The sequence below is a fragment of the Symphalangus syndactylus genome, chromosome 16 (genome assembly GCF_028878055.3).
Source record: "Symphalangus syndactylus isolate Jambi chromosome 16, NHGRI_mSymSyn1-v2.1_pri, whole genome shotgun sequence".
Taxonomy (NCBI): Eukaryota; Metazoa; Chordata; class Mammalia; order Primates; family Hylobatidae; genus Symphalangus; species Symphalangus syndactylus.
The window spans coordinates 72229335-72243192 of record NC_072438.2 but is presented as its reverse complement, the minus strand read 5'-3'; the positions used below and the strand labels follow the sequence as shown (position 1 = coordinate 72243192).

The window sequence follows — 13858 nt, the reverse complement described above, 5'->3', positions numbered from 1 at the left end:
CTATCGATGAGCTTGCTCTGCCCTTATAGAAACATTTCAAGCTGCAAAGGTGTAATTTTTCACTACATTTAACAAGATATAAAAATTGTTGCAGATTCAGGTTGGCATTGTTCTAGAGTATCTTTGAGACATAGGACAGTTCAGGCTGCAAGCGCTCATGTGCGTGTCAATCAAGCCTCCCTTTCTGCAGATGAAGGAAGGACCTCAAGGGGCAAAGAAGGCAGCCCAGGTGTGTGGGACATGCCATCAGTCCCCAGGTATCCTTCTATGGAGGAATTCTCAGCAGCATTTAGGTTAAACCCTAACAATGTGTTAGATAATCGTGGAGGTGGAAGAATTAAGTTTCTGTCTTCCGACAGCACATATGTTTGAGTTAATCCAGAGGTTGGGGTTTAAGAAAAGGGGGTGGGGGTAGGTCAGTAGGGAAAAGAGAAAGCCCGCCTGTCTACTCCATATAGCCTCCAGGAAGCCATGTTGCCTAGGCCTTGTGTCCGGTGGCTGCGGCTGTGTGTCTGGTGTTAGTGAATGTGGAAATGCTTATGTGTAATGATGGGGTCAGATGATATGACAGGGCCAAGCGGGAAGCTCAATTTCACTTGACTTTTCTTTCCCCACCTCTGCCAGCTCACAAGGAGCCTGGAAAACCCAGAGCCAACAGCCTCGTGACTCTTGGGAGCCATCGGGCCTCTGGGCTCTTCCACAAGCAGGTGACAGTTGCCAGACAAGCCAGTCTCCCCGGAAGCCCACAGGCCCTCCGAAACCCTCTCCTCCGCCAGAGGAAGGTAGGCTGCTATGATGCCAACGATGCCAGTGATGAGGAAGAGTTTGACAGAGAAGGGGACTGCATTTCACTCCCAGGGGCCCTCCCGGGTCCCATCAGGCCTCTGTCAGAGGATGACCCAAGGCGTGTCTTAATTTCCTCTTCCAAGGGCATGGACGTCCACAACCAAGAGGAACGACCCCGGAAAACACTGGTGAGCAAGGCCATCTCGGCACCTCTTCTTCGTAGCTCAGTGGACTTAGAGGAGAGTATCCCAGAGGGCATGGTGGATGCTGCTTCCCAAGCAGCCAACCTCACGGACTCTGCAGAGGTCCGCAAGGGGAGCCCTGGAAGCTGGTGGAAGAAGGAACTGTCAGGATCGAGTAGCGCACCCAAATTGGAATACACAGTCCATACAGACACCCAGAGTCCAACGAACACTGGGAGCCCCAGATCCCCCCAGCAGAAAAATGAAGGCCTGGGCCCCAGGCACAGACCAGTGGCCAGGGTCAGCCCCCACTGCAAGAGATCCGAGGCTGAGGCCAGGCCCAGTGGCTCAGAGACAGTGAACCTGACTGGCAGAGCCAATGATCCATGCAATCTGGACTCGAGAGTCCAGGCCACTTCTGTCAAAGTGACTGTCACTGGCTTTCAGCCAGGTGGAGCTGTGCAGAAGGTAACTGACTTTCTCTTAGTTACTTGGAATGGAAGTGCATGAATATGTGTGAGTGAAGGTGGAGTCTGTTGTAAAGCATGGGTAAGCTGCCAGTGGGAAAGGATGATGGCTGGAGAATTATCTTTCAACAGAGTCAATCACTTAAATACCTGGACTGCTTGGGAGCTTTTTTTTTTTTTTGGAGATGGAGTTTCACTCTGTCACCCACGCTGGAGTGCAGTGGCGCAATCTCAGCTCACTGCAACCTCCGCCTCCCAGGTTCAAGCGATTGTCCTGTCTCAGCCTCCCGAGGAGCTGGGACTACAGGCACACACCACCATGCCTGGCTAATTTTTGTATTTTTTAGTAGAGACATGGTTTCACCATATTGGTCAGGCTGGTCTCGAACTCCTGGCCTCAGGTGATCCACTTGCTTCGGCCTCCTAAAGTGCTGGGATTACATGTGTGAGCCACCGCACCTAGCCTAGGGAGCTTATTAACGTATCAGCAGGTTGTTAGTCATGAGATCATTTGGTCAGAAGATACTATAGAATCTCTGTCTTACCTGTACACGGCGCCTGTGGCTGATGATGGAAAGGCATTGTGGCACAGGGAAAGTAAAACCATGGGCCTGGCATGAGCTCCACCACTGACTAGTTGGCACTGGTCGAGTTACAACTTGGGCAAGTTATTAAACATTTCTGAGCTTAGTTCTCTGGGCGGGTGCTCTCTGCCTTGGTCATCTCACAGAGCTGGAGGGACCATCAAATATATGTTAACAGTGATTCCCTCCAGCTGATAAGGTTATGAGTGATCCTTACATTTTTCCAAATTTCTACATTGGTTATATATAATTATAGCCACTCATAACCTTGCTGTGGTATCATATGGAATAACAGGGATGCATTCACTTAGAAATTTATAAAGCACCACATTAAATGCAAGTTAATATTGGTTATGTTACTACTTGGTTATGAGTATGTTAGAATTATCAAATTGTTCATTTTTAAAAATTTTCAATATACGTCTACTTTATCAAGGAGACAGTATGAGAAATCAATGTTGTTTATAATCTCCTTAACATAAATAACTTCTCTCTCTCGCTGAGAATCTGAGATGACTTATAAAGCCATATTATTACAGATGTGTGTTCAAGTGGTTTATATAAACATATATGTCAATAGACCTGGAAAATGCTAAGTCATAAAAACTATACCAGGCAAAAGTTGTTTTTTTAACCTTATTTTTGTTTTAATAGAAATGCACATCTGTTTTCCTTCTCCTCAAATATCATATTTTACCTCCAACCACTACCTGTGTTTTAAAATATAATGTTTGGCCATTGGGTAAATTTCTTCTTTTAAAAAGCATTGGCCAGGCACAGTGGCTCATGCCTGTAATCCCACCACTTTGGGATGCTGAGGCAGGTGGATCACCTGAGGTCTGGAATTCGAGACCAGCCTGGCCAACATGGCAAAGCCCCGTCTCTACTAAAAATACAAAAATCAGTCAGGTGTGGTGGTGTGCACCTGTAATCCCAGTTACTCGGGAGTCTGAGGCAGGAGAATCGCTTGAACTCAGGAGGTGGAGGTTGCAGTGAGCTGAGATCGTGCCACTGTACTCCAGCCTGGGTGACAGAGCAAGACTCTGTCTCAAAAAAAAAAAAAAAAATTATCACAAGTTTTGGATAACTGTATAAAGGCAAATTAGGATTTTTATTCATAATAATTTATATCTATTAAAATAAGAGTTTTTGTAATTCTAAATACTCTCAGAATGAACTTTTGAGCAGCATTTGAAACTTGTACAACAAGACTAATTTTTCTCATAAAAATTTTAGTTACAAAATTTGATTTTATTTATTTATGTCTGAGAAAGAAAATAGAATGGATTGCTATAAAGTATATATCCTCAAATATTGGAAGAAAAAACCTTCCTCTTTTGGTAAATGAGTTATATTCTGTTTTTATTTACTACTTGATTTAAATTGAAGTGAAATTCATATAACATGAAATTAACCATTTTGAAATGTACAATTCAATGGCACTTAGTACATTCACAATGCAATATGACCCACCACCTCTGTCTAGTTCTGAAACTCCTCTACTGTTTTTATGTTACATTTGTGTTACTAATAAATAGAAAATTAACTGAGTTAAACCCTATCTAGGTTTCCCTCAGCTGGTAACTGACATTTTATGAAAAGATTTCTTACCAAAGCTGCTGAAAGACACATTACCCCTTTCACCTCTGTGCTCTGCTGCCACCTTCGGGCCACTTTATGACTCACAATGGATACATTTCAGATGAATCTAACTGTTAGTTTTAGAATTTCATTGCATTGAATGTTAGGTAGAAGAAAGGAAGAGAAAGTAATGGACATTTAGCCAAAGTGAAGTCTTGAAATATGAAATGTCAATTTCGTTTATCCAGATTCGTTCATTCCTTCAGTACCAAACTAAGGAGTTAGTGTTATAGTCTTGGATATCTCTATGCAATATAATGACAATACCATACATCTGTCTAGCCTTATATGTGCTGTTTTTATAACTGTTCTCATTTAATTGTCTTCTTTTAAGCTTTATGAGTAAGACTGGGAATGTTTTATCCCCATTTTAGAGTTGAAAAAATGGAGGCTTGGGGAAGAATGATAAGACCATTTAATTCCTAGCAGACCTTAAACCCACAATCTGGATCTACTGGCTCCTAGTCCAGGGCTCCTTTGCCTTTTACTAAACTAGCTCTGCTCTCTATATATGATCTCATCTTACGGTGCAGAAAGCCTGAAAGCTATTTCAAGTGGCTTGTGGTTGTCATTGTGCCAGGAATCTCTGGGAAAGCTGACCACTGGAGATGCTTGTGTCTCTACCAACTGTGAACTAGCCAGTGCTCTGTCCCACCCGGATGCCAGCCACCTCACAGAGAACCTGCCCAAAGCTGCACCAGAGCTGGGGCAACCACCCATGACTGGTAAGATTATTTTCCCATTTGTTAATCTTAAAGTAGGTGGGGAGATACCCTAATAAAAGCATTATACAGGCCAGGTGCAGTGGCTCACACCTGTAATCCCAGCACTCTGGGAGGCTGAGGTCAGGAGTTTGAGACCAGCCTGGCCAACATGGTGAAACCCCATCTCTACAAAAAATATAAAAATTAGCTGGGCGTGGTGGCACGTACCTGTAATCTCAGCTACTTGGGAGGCTGAGGCAGGAGAATTGCTTGAACTGGGTAGGCGGAGGTTGCAGTGAGCCAAGGTGGCGCCATTGCACTCCAGCCTGGGTGACAAGAGCAAGACTCCATCAAAAAAAAAAAAAAGAAAGAAAGAAAATTGATATTTTTAAGGAGAAAAATCCTTTACACAAATTAACGTTTAAATACTGCCTGCATTTAGCACCTTTACTATATCATTGTGCCTAAACTCATCGTTTTCATGCCATGTTGAATACATCCATTTTCAGTCAGTTGACCCTTTTTACCCTTTTGTGACACCAACAAGACATAAGATGAATCAAAAGGACTTCCCACCCATCAAAATCTCAGCACTCTGCCTATGTGAAATCAAATGCACTGAGAAATGGCAACAAAAACCTCCACAAAGGACAAGTGAAATGATACTGAAAACCCACACATAAGTGTTGATGAGAGATTAAGTAACATCGTAGAGGCAGAAATCATCTCAGTATTTATTTAGGGGCTGGGTGCGGTGGCTCACGCCTGTAATCCCAGCACTTTGGGAAGCTGAGGCAAGTAGATCCACGAGGTCAGGAGTTCAAGACCAGCCTGGCCAACATAGTGAAACCCCGTCTCTACTAAAAAGACAAAAAAATTAGCTGGGCATGGTGGAACGCACTTATAATACCAGCTACTCAGGAGGCTGAGGCAGCAGAATTGCTTGAACCCGGGAGGCGGAGGTTGCAGTAAGCCGAGATCATGCCATTGTACTCCAGCCTGGGCTATACAGCGAAACTGTGTCTCAAAATTAAAAAAAAAAAAAAAAAAAAAAAGGCAATTAGTTAGATGTGGTGGCATGTGTCTGTACTTGGGAGGCTAAGACAGGAGGGTTACTTGAACCTAGGAGTTTGAGACTGCAGTGAGCTATGATCACGCCACTACACTCCAGCCTGGGTGACAGAAGTAAACCCAGTCTCTGGGGGAAAAAAAAAGTGTGTGGGTTGTGTGTGTGTGTGTGCGTGTAAAATTTGGCTACCCATCATCTAGCAGTTGAACAAAATAATACTGTAAAACATGATTTTTAAAAATCAACTGAATTAAGTGACTTTGCTTCCTTGTTAGTGGAGACCTTTATTGAAAATTTGGATTCTGGTGGGGCACGGTGGCTCATCATGCCTGTAATCCCAGCACTTTGGGATGCCAAGGTGGGCGGATCACTTGAGGTCAGGAGTTCTAGACCAGCCTGGCCAACATAGTGAAACCTCGCCTCTACTAAACATAAAAAAAGTATCGGGTGTGGTGGCACATGCCTGTAATCCTAGCTACTCAGGAGGCTGAGACACGAGAATTGCTTGAACCCAGAAGGCAGAGGTTGCAGTGAGCTGAGATTGTGCCATTGTGCCACTGCACTCCAGCCTGGGGGACAGAGTGAGACTCTGTCTCAAAAAAAAAAAAAAAAAAAAGGAAATTTGGATTCTAAACTTGCACTCTATGGGTAGGGGACACTCTTCTCAGTGGCTGGTGATGACGTGATCCCACTTGTCGAGCTCTGTGGGAGTCCCAGCAGTCCTCCGCAGCTGTCGGCTGGTTGTTACTGTCTCAGCGCCTGCCTTCTGATTGGTTAGCAAACTACGGTGGTAGACAGAAAAAAGATAGCCCTACTTGTTAGGGCTGTCCTATAAAACAAAAATGTGGGCCAGGCGTGGTGGCTCACACCTGTAATCCCAGTACTTTGGGAGGCTGAGGCGGGTGGATACCCTGAGGTCAGGAGTTTGAGACCAGCCTGGCCAACATGGTGAAACCCAGTCTCTACTAAAAATACAAAACAAAATTAGCTAGGCATGTTGGCGGGTGCCTGTATTCCCAGCTACTTGGGAGGCTGAGGCAGGTGAATCGTTTAAACCCAGGAGGCGGAGGTTGCAGTGAGCCGAGATCGAGCCATCGCACTCCAGCCTGGGCAAAAAGAGCGAGACTCCGTCTCAAAAAAAAAAAAAAAAGAAAAGAAAAAAGTGGAACCCCAGAATATCCCATACCCTGATGGCTACTCACAGAAAAAATACAGGCCCCTGATGTCTTTGTTCTGTGATCTGAGGCTCTTTGTTCCTTTGTTAGTGATGAGGCTGTTACTGTGGTTTCTGGTTTGTCTTTAGGGTTCACATTCACTTGCTGGACAAACACTAACAGGCATTTTTTTGTTAGCAATTTGACTTTACTGCAAAGAGTGTTAAAAAGGGTTCTATTTGGCCGGGTGCAGTGGCTCACGCCTGTAATCCCAGCACTTTGGGAAGCCGAGGCGGGCGGTTCACAAGGTTAGGAGATTGAGACCATCCTGGCTAACACAGTGAAACTCCATCTCCATTAACAATACAAAAAAGTAGCCGGGCGTGGTGGCGGGCGCCTGTAGTCCCAACTACTCAGGAAGCTGAGGCAGGAGAATGGCGTGAACCCGGGAGGTGGAGCTTGCAGTGAGCTGAGATCACGCCACTGCTCTCCAGCCTGGGCGAAAGAGCGAGACTCCGTCTCAAAAAAAAAAAAAAAAAAAAAAAAAAAAGGCTGTGGGGGGGTTCTATTTGAGGGAGATGAAGTTACATTGATTGAGGCAGCCTTCAATGTCACCTTTCAAAGTAAGGCTTCATTTGAGGCCAGCATCTTCATACATTTTAAGAGTGCATGTTCTACATAATGGTCGTCTGGAAGTTTTCTTGGAATCCAGATTTGCTTTGGAATGGAAGAGGGACAGCAAAGGGTTTTTTTCACTAAACCAACATTCCCTATTTGCAACCTCATGCAGAACATTCTTTCCTTTCTTGCCACTGAGGAATTTCTTATTCTAGGTAGGCCAGTTTTCGTCAATACTGAGGTTTTCATCAGTGATAGAAAATGTGTTACATATACACTATGGAATACTATGCAGCCATAAAAAGGAATGGGATCATGTCCTTTGCAGGGACATGGATGGAGCTGGAAGCCATTATCCTCAGCAAACTAACATAGAAACAGAAAACCAAACACCACATGTTCTTACTTGTAAGTGGGAGCTGAACAATGAGAACACATGGACACAGGGAGGGGAACATCACACACTGGAGCCTGTTGCGGATATGGGCGGAGGGAGAGCATCAGGATCAATAGCTAATGCATGCGGGGCTTAACACCTAGGTCACGGGTTGATAGGTGCAGCAAACCACCATGGCACACATTTCCCTATGTAACAAACCTGCACATCCTGCACATGTATCCCAGAGCTTAAAAAAAAAAATACTGCGGGTTTGTACCTTAAGTAAGTGGGTTTCTGCATGTCAAGTTCTCTTGTGTTATAGTGTAGAGAGAATTTCATCTCCCAGCCCTGTGCTCCCTGGAGCTCTGTGCACCTCTGTGACCATACTGACCGCGGCGGGTGCACATGTTTGGATGCTTTTCTGCCTCGCCCTCTCTGGATTTCCCACAGATGAGCCTTGAGAAAGGTGCAACTGTGTGTCCCTTACACCCACTGAGCAGCCAGGAATGCTAGACCAGGAACTGATTATATTTAACAGGCAATAATATATGTGCTATATTTAATTAACATGTCGAAACAAAATATATGAGTTACCATTTAATTCTTTAAGGGTCCTCGTCAGGATTGATCGAGTTGCAATGACACACTGGCACCCCTCAAGGGCTTTTGGGGTGTATCTGAAATACTCAATTTCCTGATCTCTAAAAGATTTTAGAGCTTCTGTCTCCTTTTGTTTAGATATTTCTCTCTCCTTTCCAATGAAAAGGCTATCTGTGACTAGTTGGTCCTGCTGAGTACTTGAGTGCTGGCAGCAGTTCTTCTTCCAGTGTTATTACAAATAGCTTAGCTGCTTTCCAATATGTAAGAAGGATGTTCTTCAAAACATACCTTTGTTTATTTTGTTTTGTTTTGTTTTGTGGTGGAGTCTCGCTCTGTCGCCCAGGCTGGAGTGCAGTTGCGCGATCTCGGCTCACTGCACGCTCTGCCTCCCAGGTTCACGCCATTCTCCTGCCTCAGCCTCCCGAGTAGCTGGGACTACAGGCGTCCACCGCCACGCCCGGCTAATTTTTTTGTATTTTTAGTAGAGATGGGGTTTCACCATGTTAGGATGGTCTCAATCTCCTGACCTCGTGATCCGCCCACCTCGGCCTCCCAAAGTGCTGGGATCACAGGCGTGAGCCACCACGCCTGGCATATCTTTGTTTTGTTTTTTTTTGAGACACAGTCTCCCTCTGTCACCCAGGCTGGAGTGCAATGGCGCGATCTTGGCTCACTGGAAACTCTGCCTCCAGGGTTCAAGTGATTCTCCTGCCTCAGCCTCCTGAGTAGCTTGGATTACAGGCACCCACCACCACGCTCGGCCAATTTTTGTGTTTTTAGTGGAGATGGGGATTCACTATGTTGGCCAGGCTGGTCTCGAACTCCTGACCTCAAGTGATCTGCCCGCCTCAGCCTCCCAAAGTGCTGCGATTACAGGCATAAGCTGCTGTGCCTAGCCAAAACATACCTTTTTTAAAACTGAAATATCCAAAAATGTATAAATGATCAAAGAAGGAATACCTTATCATTAAAAAAATAATCCTCGGCCGGGCGCGGTGGCTCACGCTTGTAATCCCAGCACTTTGGGAGGCCGAGGCGGGCGGATCACGAGGTCAAGAGATCGAGACCACGGTGAAACCCTGTCTCTACTAAAAATACAAAAAATTAGCCGGGCGCGGTGGCGGGCGTCTGTAGTCCCAGCTACTCGGAGAGGCTGAGGCAGGAGAATGGCGTGAACCCGGGAGGCGGAGCTTGCAGTGAGCCAAGACTGCGCCACTGCACTCCAGCCTGGGCGACAGAGCGAGACTCCGTCTCAGAAAAAAAAAAAAAAAAAAAAAATCCTCAATATTCCAAAATGACCCGTACACAGCACGGTGGTTAAGCACACAGGTGCATATGCAGGCTGCCAGGGCTCATATCTGAGCCCCAACATTTGACCAGGGAAGGGACCTTGGATTAGTCACTGTTGTCCTAAGTTACACACCTCATGGGGTTGTTGAGGAAGAATCAATAACATTTTCATGTGTAGCATTTGGAACACAATCTAGTACTTAATATGTTGAATAAGTTATATTATGTGTGTGTATGTGATTTTCCTAAGAGAAACATATATGTGTGTATATATCTGCCTAGTATATAATACACATTCAATAAGATACATGTGTGTATATATATGTGTGTGTATGTATTCCTACACACATGATTTTCCTAAGAAAGTTTTAGAAACTTTAGAAACACAGGCGCAAATGGCTGACCAAGATGTGTTGATTGTGAGGTCTGATTTTTAGAGCCATTTAGCTTTCTGGCAGCAATTGACTCTGTCTGTTAAAGGGTGGCTCTTGGAAACCAGAATGAGAGGAGGTGGTAGCTGTTGGAAAAGCTGTCAAAGCTGTTGTGAGAAACTGAAGCAGTGTGGGGAATCCAGGCCCCTTGTTTGTCACTAAATGTTTAACTCTGTTGTGAACGGGGTACATGTTTATTCTAGAAACTTAAGAAATTACAATTGAGAGGGAAGTTTTGAAAGATAGCATAAGCCCAAGAGAAAAACCTCTGTTAATATTTTGGTCTGTATCATTTGAGTCTTGTGTGTACATGGGTGTGAATAAATATATAGTCCTGTGCTTTTTTTGTCTTTTTGCCAAAAAAAAAAAAAAAAACCCCACTGTGGTAGTCAACCTTTTTAAACCTCATACATCCACACAAAATAATATTTGAGCAGCCTGCTGGCATCAGTAAGACTGCTCCTCAGCCCATGGGCCTGACCTAGCAGGCTGTCCCTCGCACTGACAACTCTGGTGTCAGCACACCCGTAGCCTACTCTAGGAAACCGCACTGCTATCCTGCAGGCCCTTCTACACCCGACATCACTTGGAGAGGCTGCTGGGCCTTCCACCCCACGGATGTGCTGTCACGAGTCAGCCTTCCTCCCATGACTGGGCATTTCGAAGGTTTCCAGAGGAAAGGTTTTCTTGAAAGGCAACAACCAAAGGCTGCCTCAGTGTAACCTCATCCCCCTCAGATGAAGACCTTTTAAGTTACAGACTTTGCAATAAAGTCAAATTGCTAACATGAATTGCCCGTTTAGGTTTATTCAGTGAGCAAATACGAAATTTATTTATTTTTGAGACGGATTCTTGCTCGCTCAGGCTGGATGGAGTACAGTGGCTTGATCTCGGCTCACTGCAACCTCCGCCTCCCAGGTTCAGGCAGTTCTCCTGCCTCAGCCTCCCGAGCAGGTGGGATTACAGACGTGCACCACCACACCCAGCTAATTTTTGTATTTTTAGTAGAGATGGGATTTCACCATGTTGGCCAGGCTGGTTTCGAACTCCTGACCTCAAGTGATCTGCCTGCCTCAGCATCCCACAGTGCTGGGATGACATGCATGAGCTACCGCCCACGGCCTGAATATGAAATTTAAGAACAGACTTTAAATCCCCTCCTTTTGTATCATTGCTACTCCCCCCCCACCGCCCCCACTACTGCCCATATTTGCTGTCACCAGAAGCAGGAACATTATGCTTAAGGGGGAGTTCAAAAAAGGTTGAGCCGAGAAGGAGAAGAGCACGTGGCTTTGAGTCTTGGCAGGCGCCTGGCCTTCCACAGTGGCCTGGAAAGCTAGTGCGGTCTCCATGGGGATCTCGACAATCCAGCCTTGTTATTGCCAAGGGCTCTCCATGCAGAGGCCACATAGTCAGGGTTTAGGCGGTAGCATGGGCTGTGGAGCCAGCTTCCTGGGGCGACCGCTGGCTCTGCCACCTGTGAACTCTGACCTCAGGCACATCGCTTAACCACGCTGTTTCTCCGTCCTCATCCTTCCAATGCAGATGGTCACGGGACATACCTCAGTGTTAGGAGGAAAATTAAATGTATGCAAAACTCTTAGCACAGTGTTAACTCCTTAATTATTGGAAAACCTCTTAGCACAGTGCTGAGTCCTAATAATTAGTTCTTAATTATTCACATAGCAAGGTCAGGAGGTTAAAAAAAATGCAATTAAGATGATTTTATCTGAGAGCTGTGGAACGAACACAATATTTGGGGAAGAGTTGGTTTGACTTAATTCTCAAACCAAGAGCTTTCATGGAACTTCATTTTTCATTCCACCCTCGGACCCATAGTTCCTAAGAAAATAGCTTTGTTCTTTTTGATGCCAGGTTTTTTTTCCCTGTTGCAAGATGCTGTGTGTCTGAGGTGGAAGATTAGCCCAAGACTACGCAGGGCCTTATGAAGAGGCACTTTCAGGAGTGAGTGGCTGTTGGAAGCCACCTCGGAGATGACTTCCCACTGTCCACTGGCACACATCCCCTTGCCCTGCCACCTCCAAGATTTCAGGCTCTTTCTTGCTTCTCTGCTTTCATTCTGTTGCCTTTTTTTTTTTTTTTTTGAGAAGGAGTCTTGCTCTGTTGCCCAGGCTTGAAGGCAGTGGTGCAATCTCAGCTCACTGCTCTCTACCTCCTGGGTTCAAGTGATTCTCGTGCCTCAGCCTCCCAGGTAGCTGGGATTACAGGTGTGCGCCACCATGCCTGGCTAATTTTTGTATTTTTCATAGAGATAGGGTTTCACCACGTTGGCCAAGCTGGTCTTGAACTCCTGACCTCAAGTGATCTGCCTGCCTTGGCCTCCCAAAGTGCTGGGATTACAGGCGTGATCCACCACGCCCAGCCGCCTTTTTTTTTTTAATTTGACACATAATTGTACATACTTATGGAGCACAAAGTGGTACTTCAATACATGTATACATTGTGCAATGATTAAATCAGGGTAATTAGCGTATCCATCACATCAAATGTATCATGTCTTTGTGGTAGGAACATCCCAAATTCTCTCTTCTAGCTATTTCAATAAACGCAATACCTTATTATTATTATTATTATTATTTGAGACGGAGTCTTGCTCTGTTGCTCATGCTGGAATACAATGGCACAATCTTGGCTCACTGCAACTCTGCCTCCCAGGTTCAAGCGATTCTCCTGCCTCAGCCTCACAAGTAGCTGGGATTACAGGCATGTGCCACCACGCTCGGCTAATTTTTGTACTTTTAGTAGAGACGGGAATTTCACCATGTTGGCCAGGCTGGTCTCGAACTCTTGACCTCAGGTGATCCACCCGCCTCGGCCTCCCAAAGTGCTGGGATTACAGGTGTGAGCCACCATGCCCAGCCCTGTTGTTGTTGTTGTTGTTGTTTTTAAACTCAAACTGCCTTGGCTATTCAGAGTCCTTTGTAGTTCCATGCACATTTTACAACTGTTTTTTTTTTTTTTTCTATTTCTGTGAAAAATGTCATTGGAATTTTGGTAGGAATTGTACCGAATCTATAGAAGACTTTGGGTCGTATGGACATTTTAGCGGTCCTCTTCCATTGTCTTCCTCACCTTCCTCTTCCTCACTCTCTGGCCAAACTCCCCTTATCAGCCCCATTCAAGTCCCCACCTCCTCTGTCAAGGCTTCCTGGGATAATCTGGCTTCTCACTCTCCCACTCCTCTGAATTCGTCAAGACAGCCAGAGCTGGGTGTAGACCTGTATCCCAGCTTTCGTATTCTGTATGTTTTCCCTAGTTAGCCTCAGCCCCTGCACTAAAAAGGATGCCTCTTGAGCTCAGCACTTGGACTGTTTTACACTGAAGTACATCATTCATATCCCCCAGTGTGAGCCAAACCCACACATCACTGGCCAGATGCTGGGACTGAGAGGGCCACGAGGGCCTTGCTGCATCCACACAGGAGTAGGGAACCGAATAGAACAAGAGCCTGACGCCTGCGGCTTTGCCATCAGAGGGTGAATGGCATAAAGAGACCCAAGTGTGCAATGATTAAATCAGGGTAATTAGCATATCCATCACATCAAATGTATCATTTCTTTGTGGTAGGAACATCCACCATCATAGAAATATCAAAAGAGAGAAAAATGGGCAGACGCAAATGTTTCTTCTGCCGGCTAATCTGAGTTCTCTTAGAGTGTCTAAAGCAGGGTGGTATTTGTTAGATGTGGGTACTCTATAATTTTAGAGAGAAAACCAGAAAGACAAGAAAGGCCTCCATTTAGGCCACAGAATGCCTTTTTTTTTTTTATTTTTCTGAGACGGAGTTTCACTCTTTTTGCCCAGGCTGCAGTGCAATGGCACGTTCTCGGCTCACTGCAACCTCCGCCTCCCAGATTCAAGCGATTCTCCTGCCTCAGCCTCCCAAGTAGCTAGGATTACAGGTGCCCACCACCATGCCCAGCTAATTTTTT

General features: G+C 45.4%; 1 protein-coding gene across 7 annotated transcripts in view; it reads left to right on the top strand.

Annotated features, from left to right (window-relative positions):
- Positions 1–13858, top strand: part of PDZD2 (PDZ domain containing 2) — a 483697-nt gene that overhangs the window by 445416 nt on the left and 24423 nt on the right. For all 7 annotated transcript variants that reach the window (XM_055245678.2, XM_055245675.2, XM_063619887.1 and 4 more), the window contains 2 exons: positions 625–1436; positions 4241–4385. In XM_055245678.2, coding sequence (XP_055101653.1) covers positions 625–1436; positions 4241–4385 — 957 coding nt within the window. The remainder of the gene's footprint in view (positions 1–624; positions 1437–4240; positions 4386–13858) is intronic.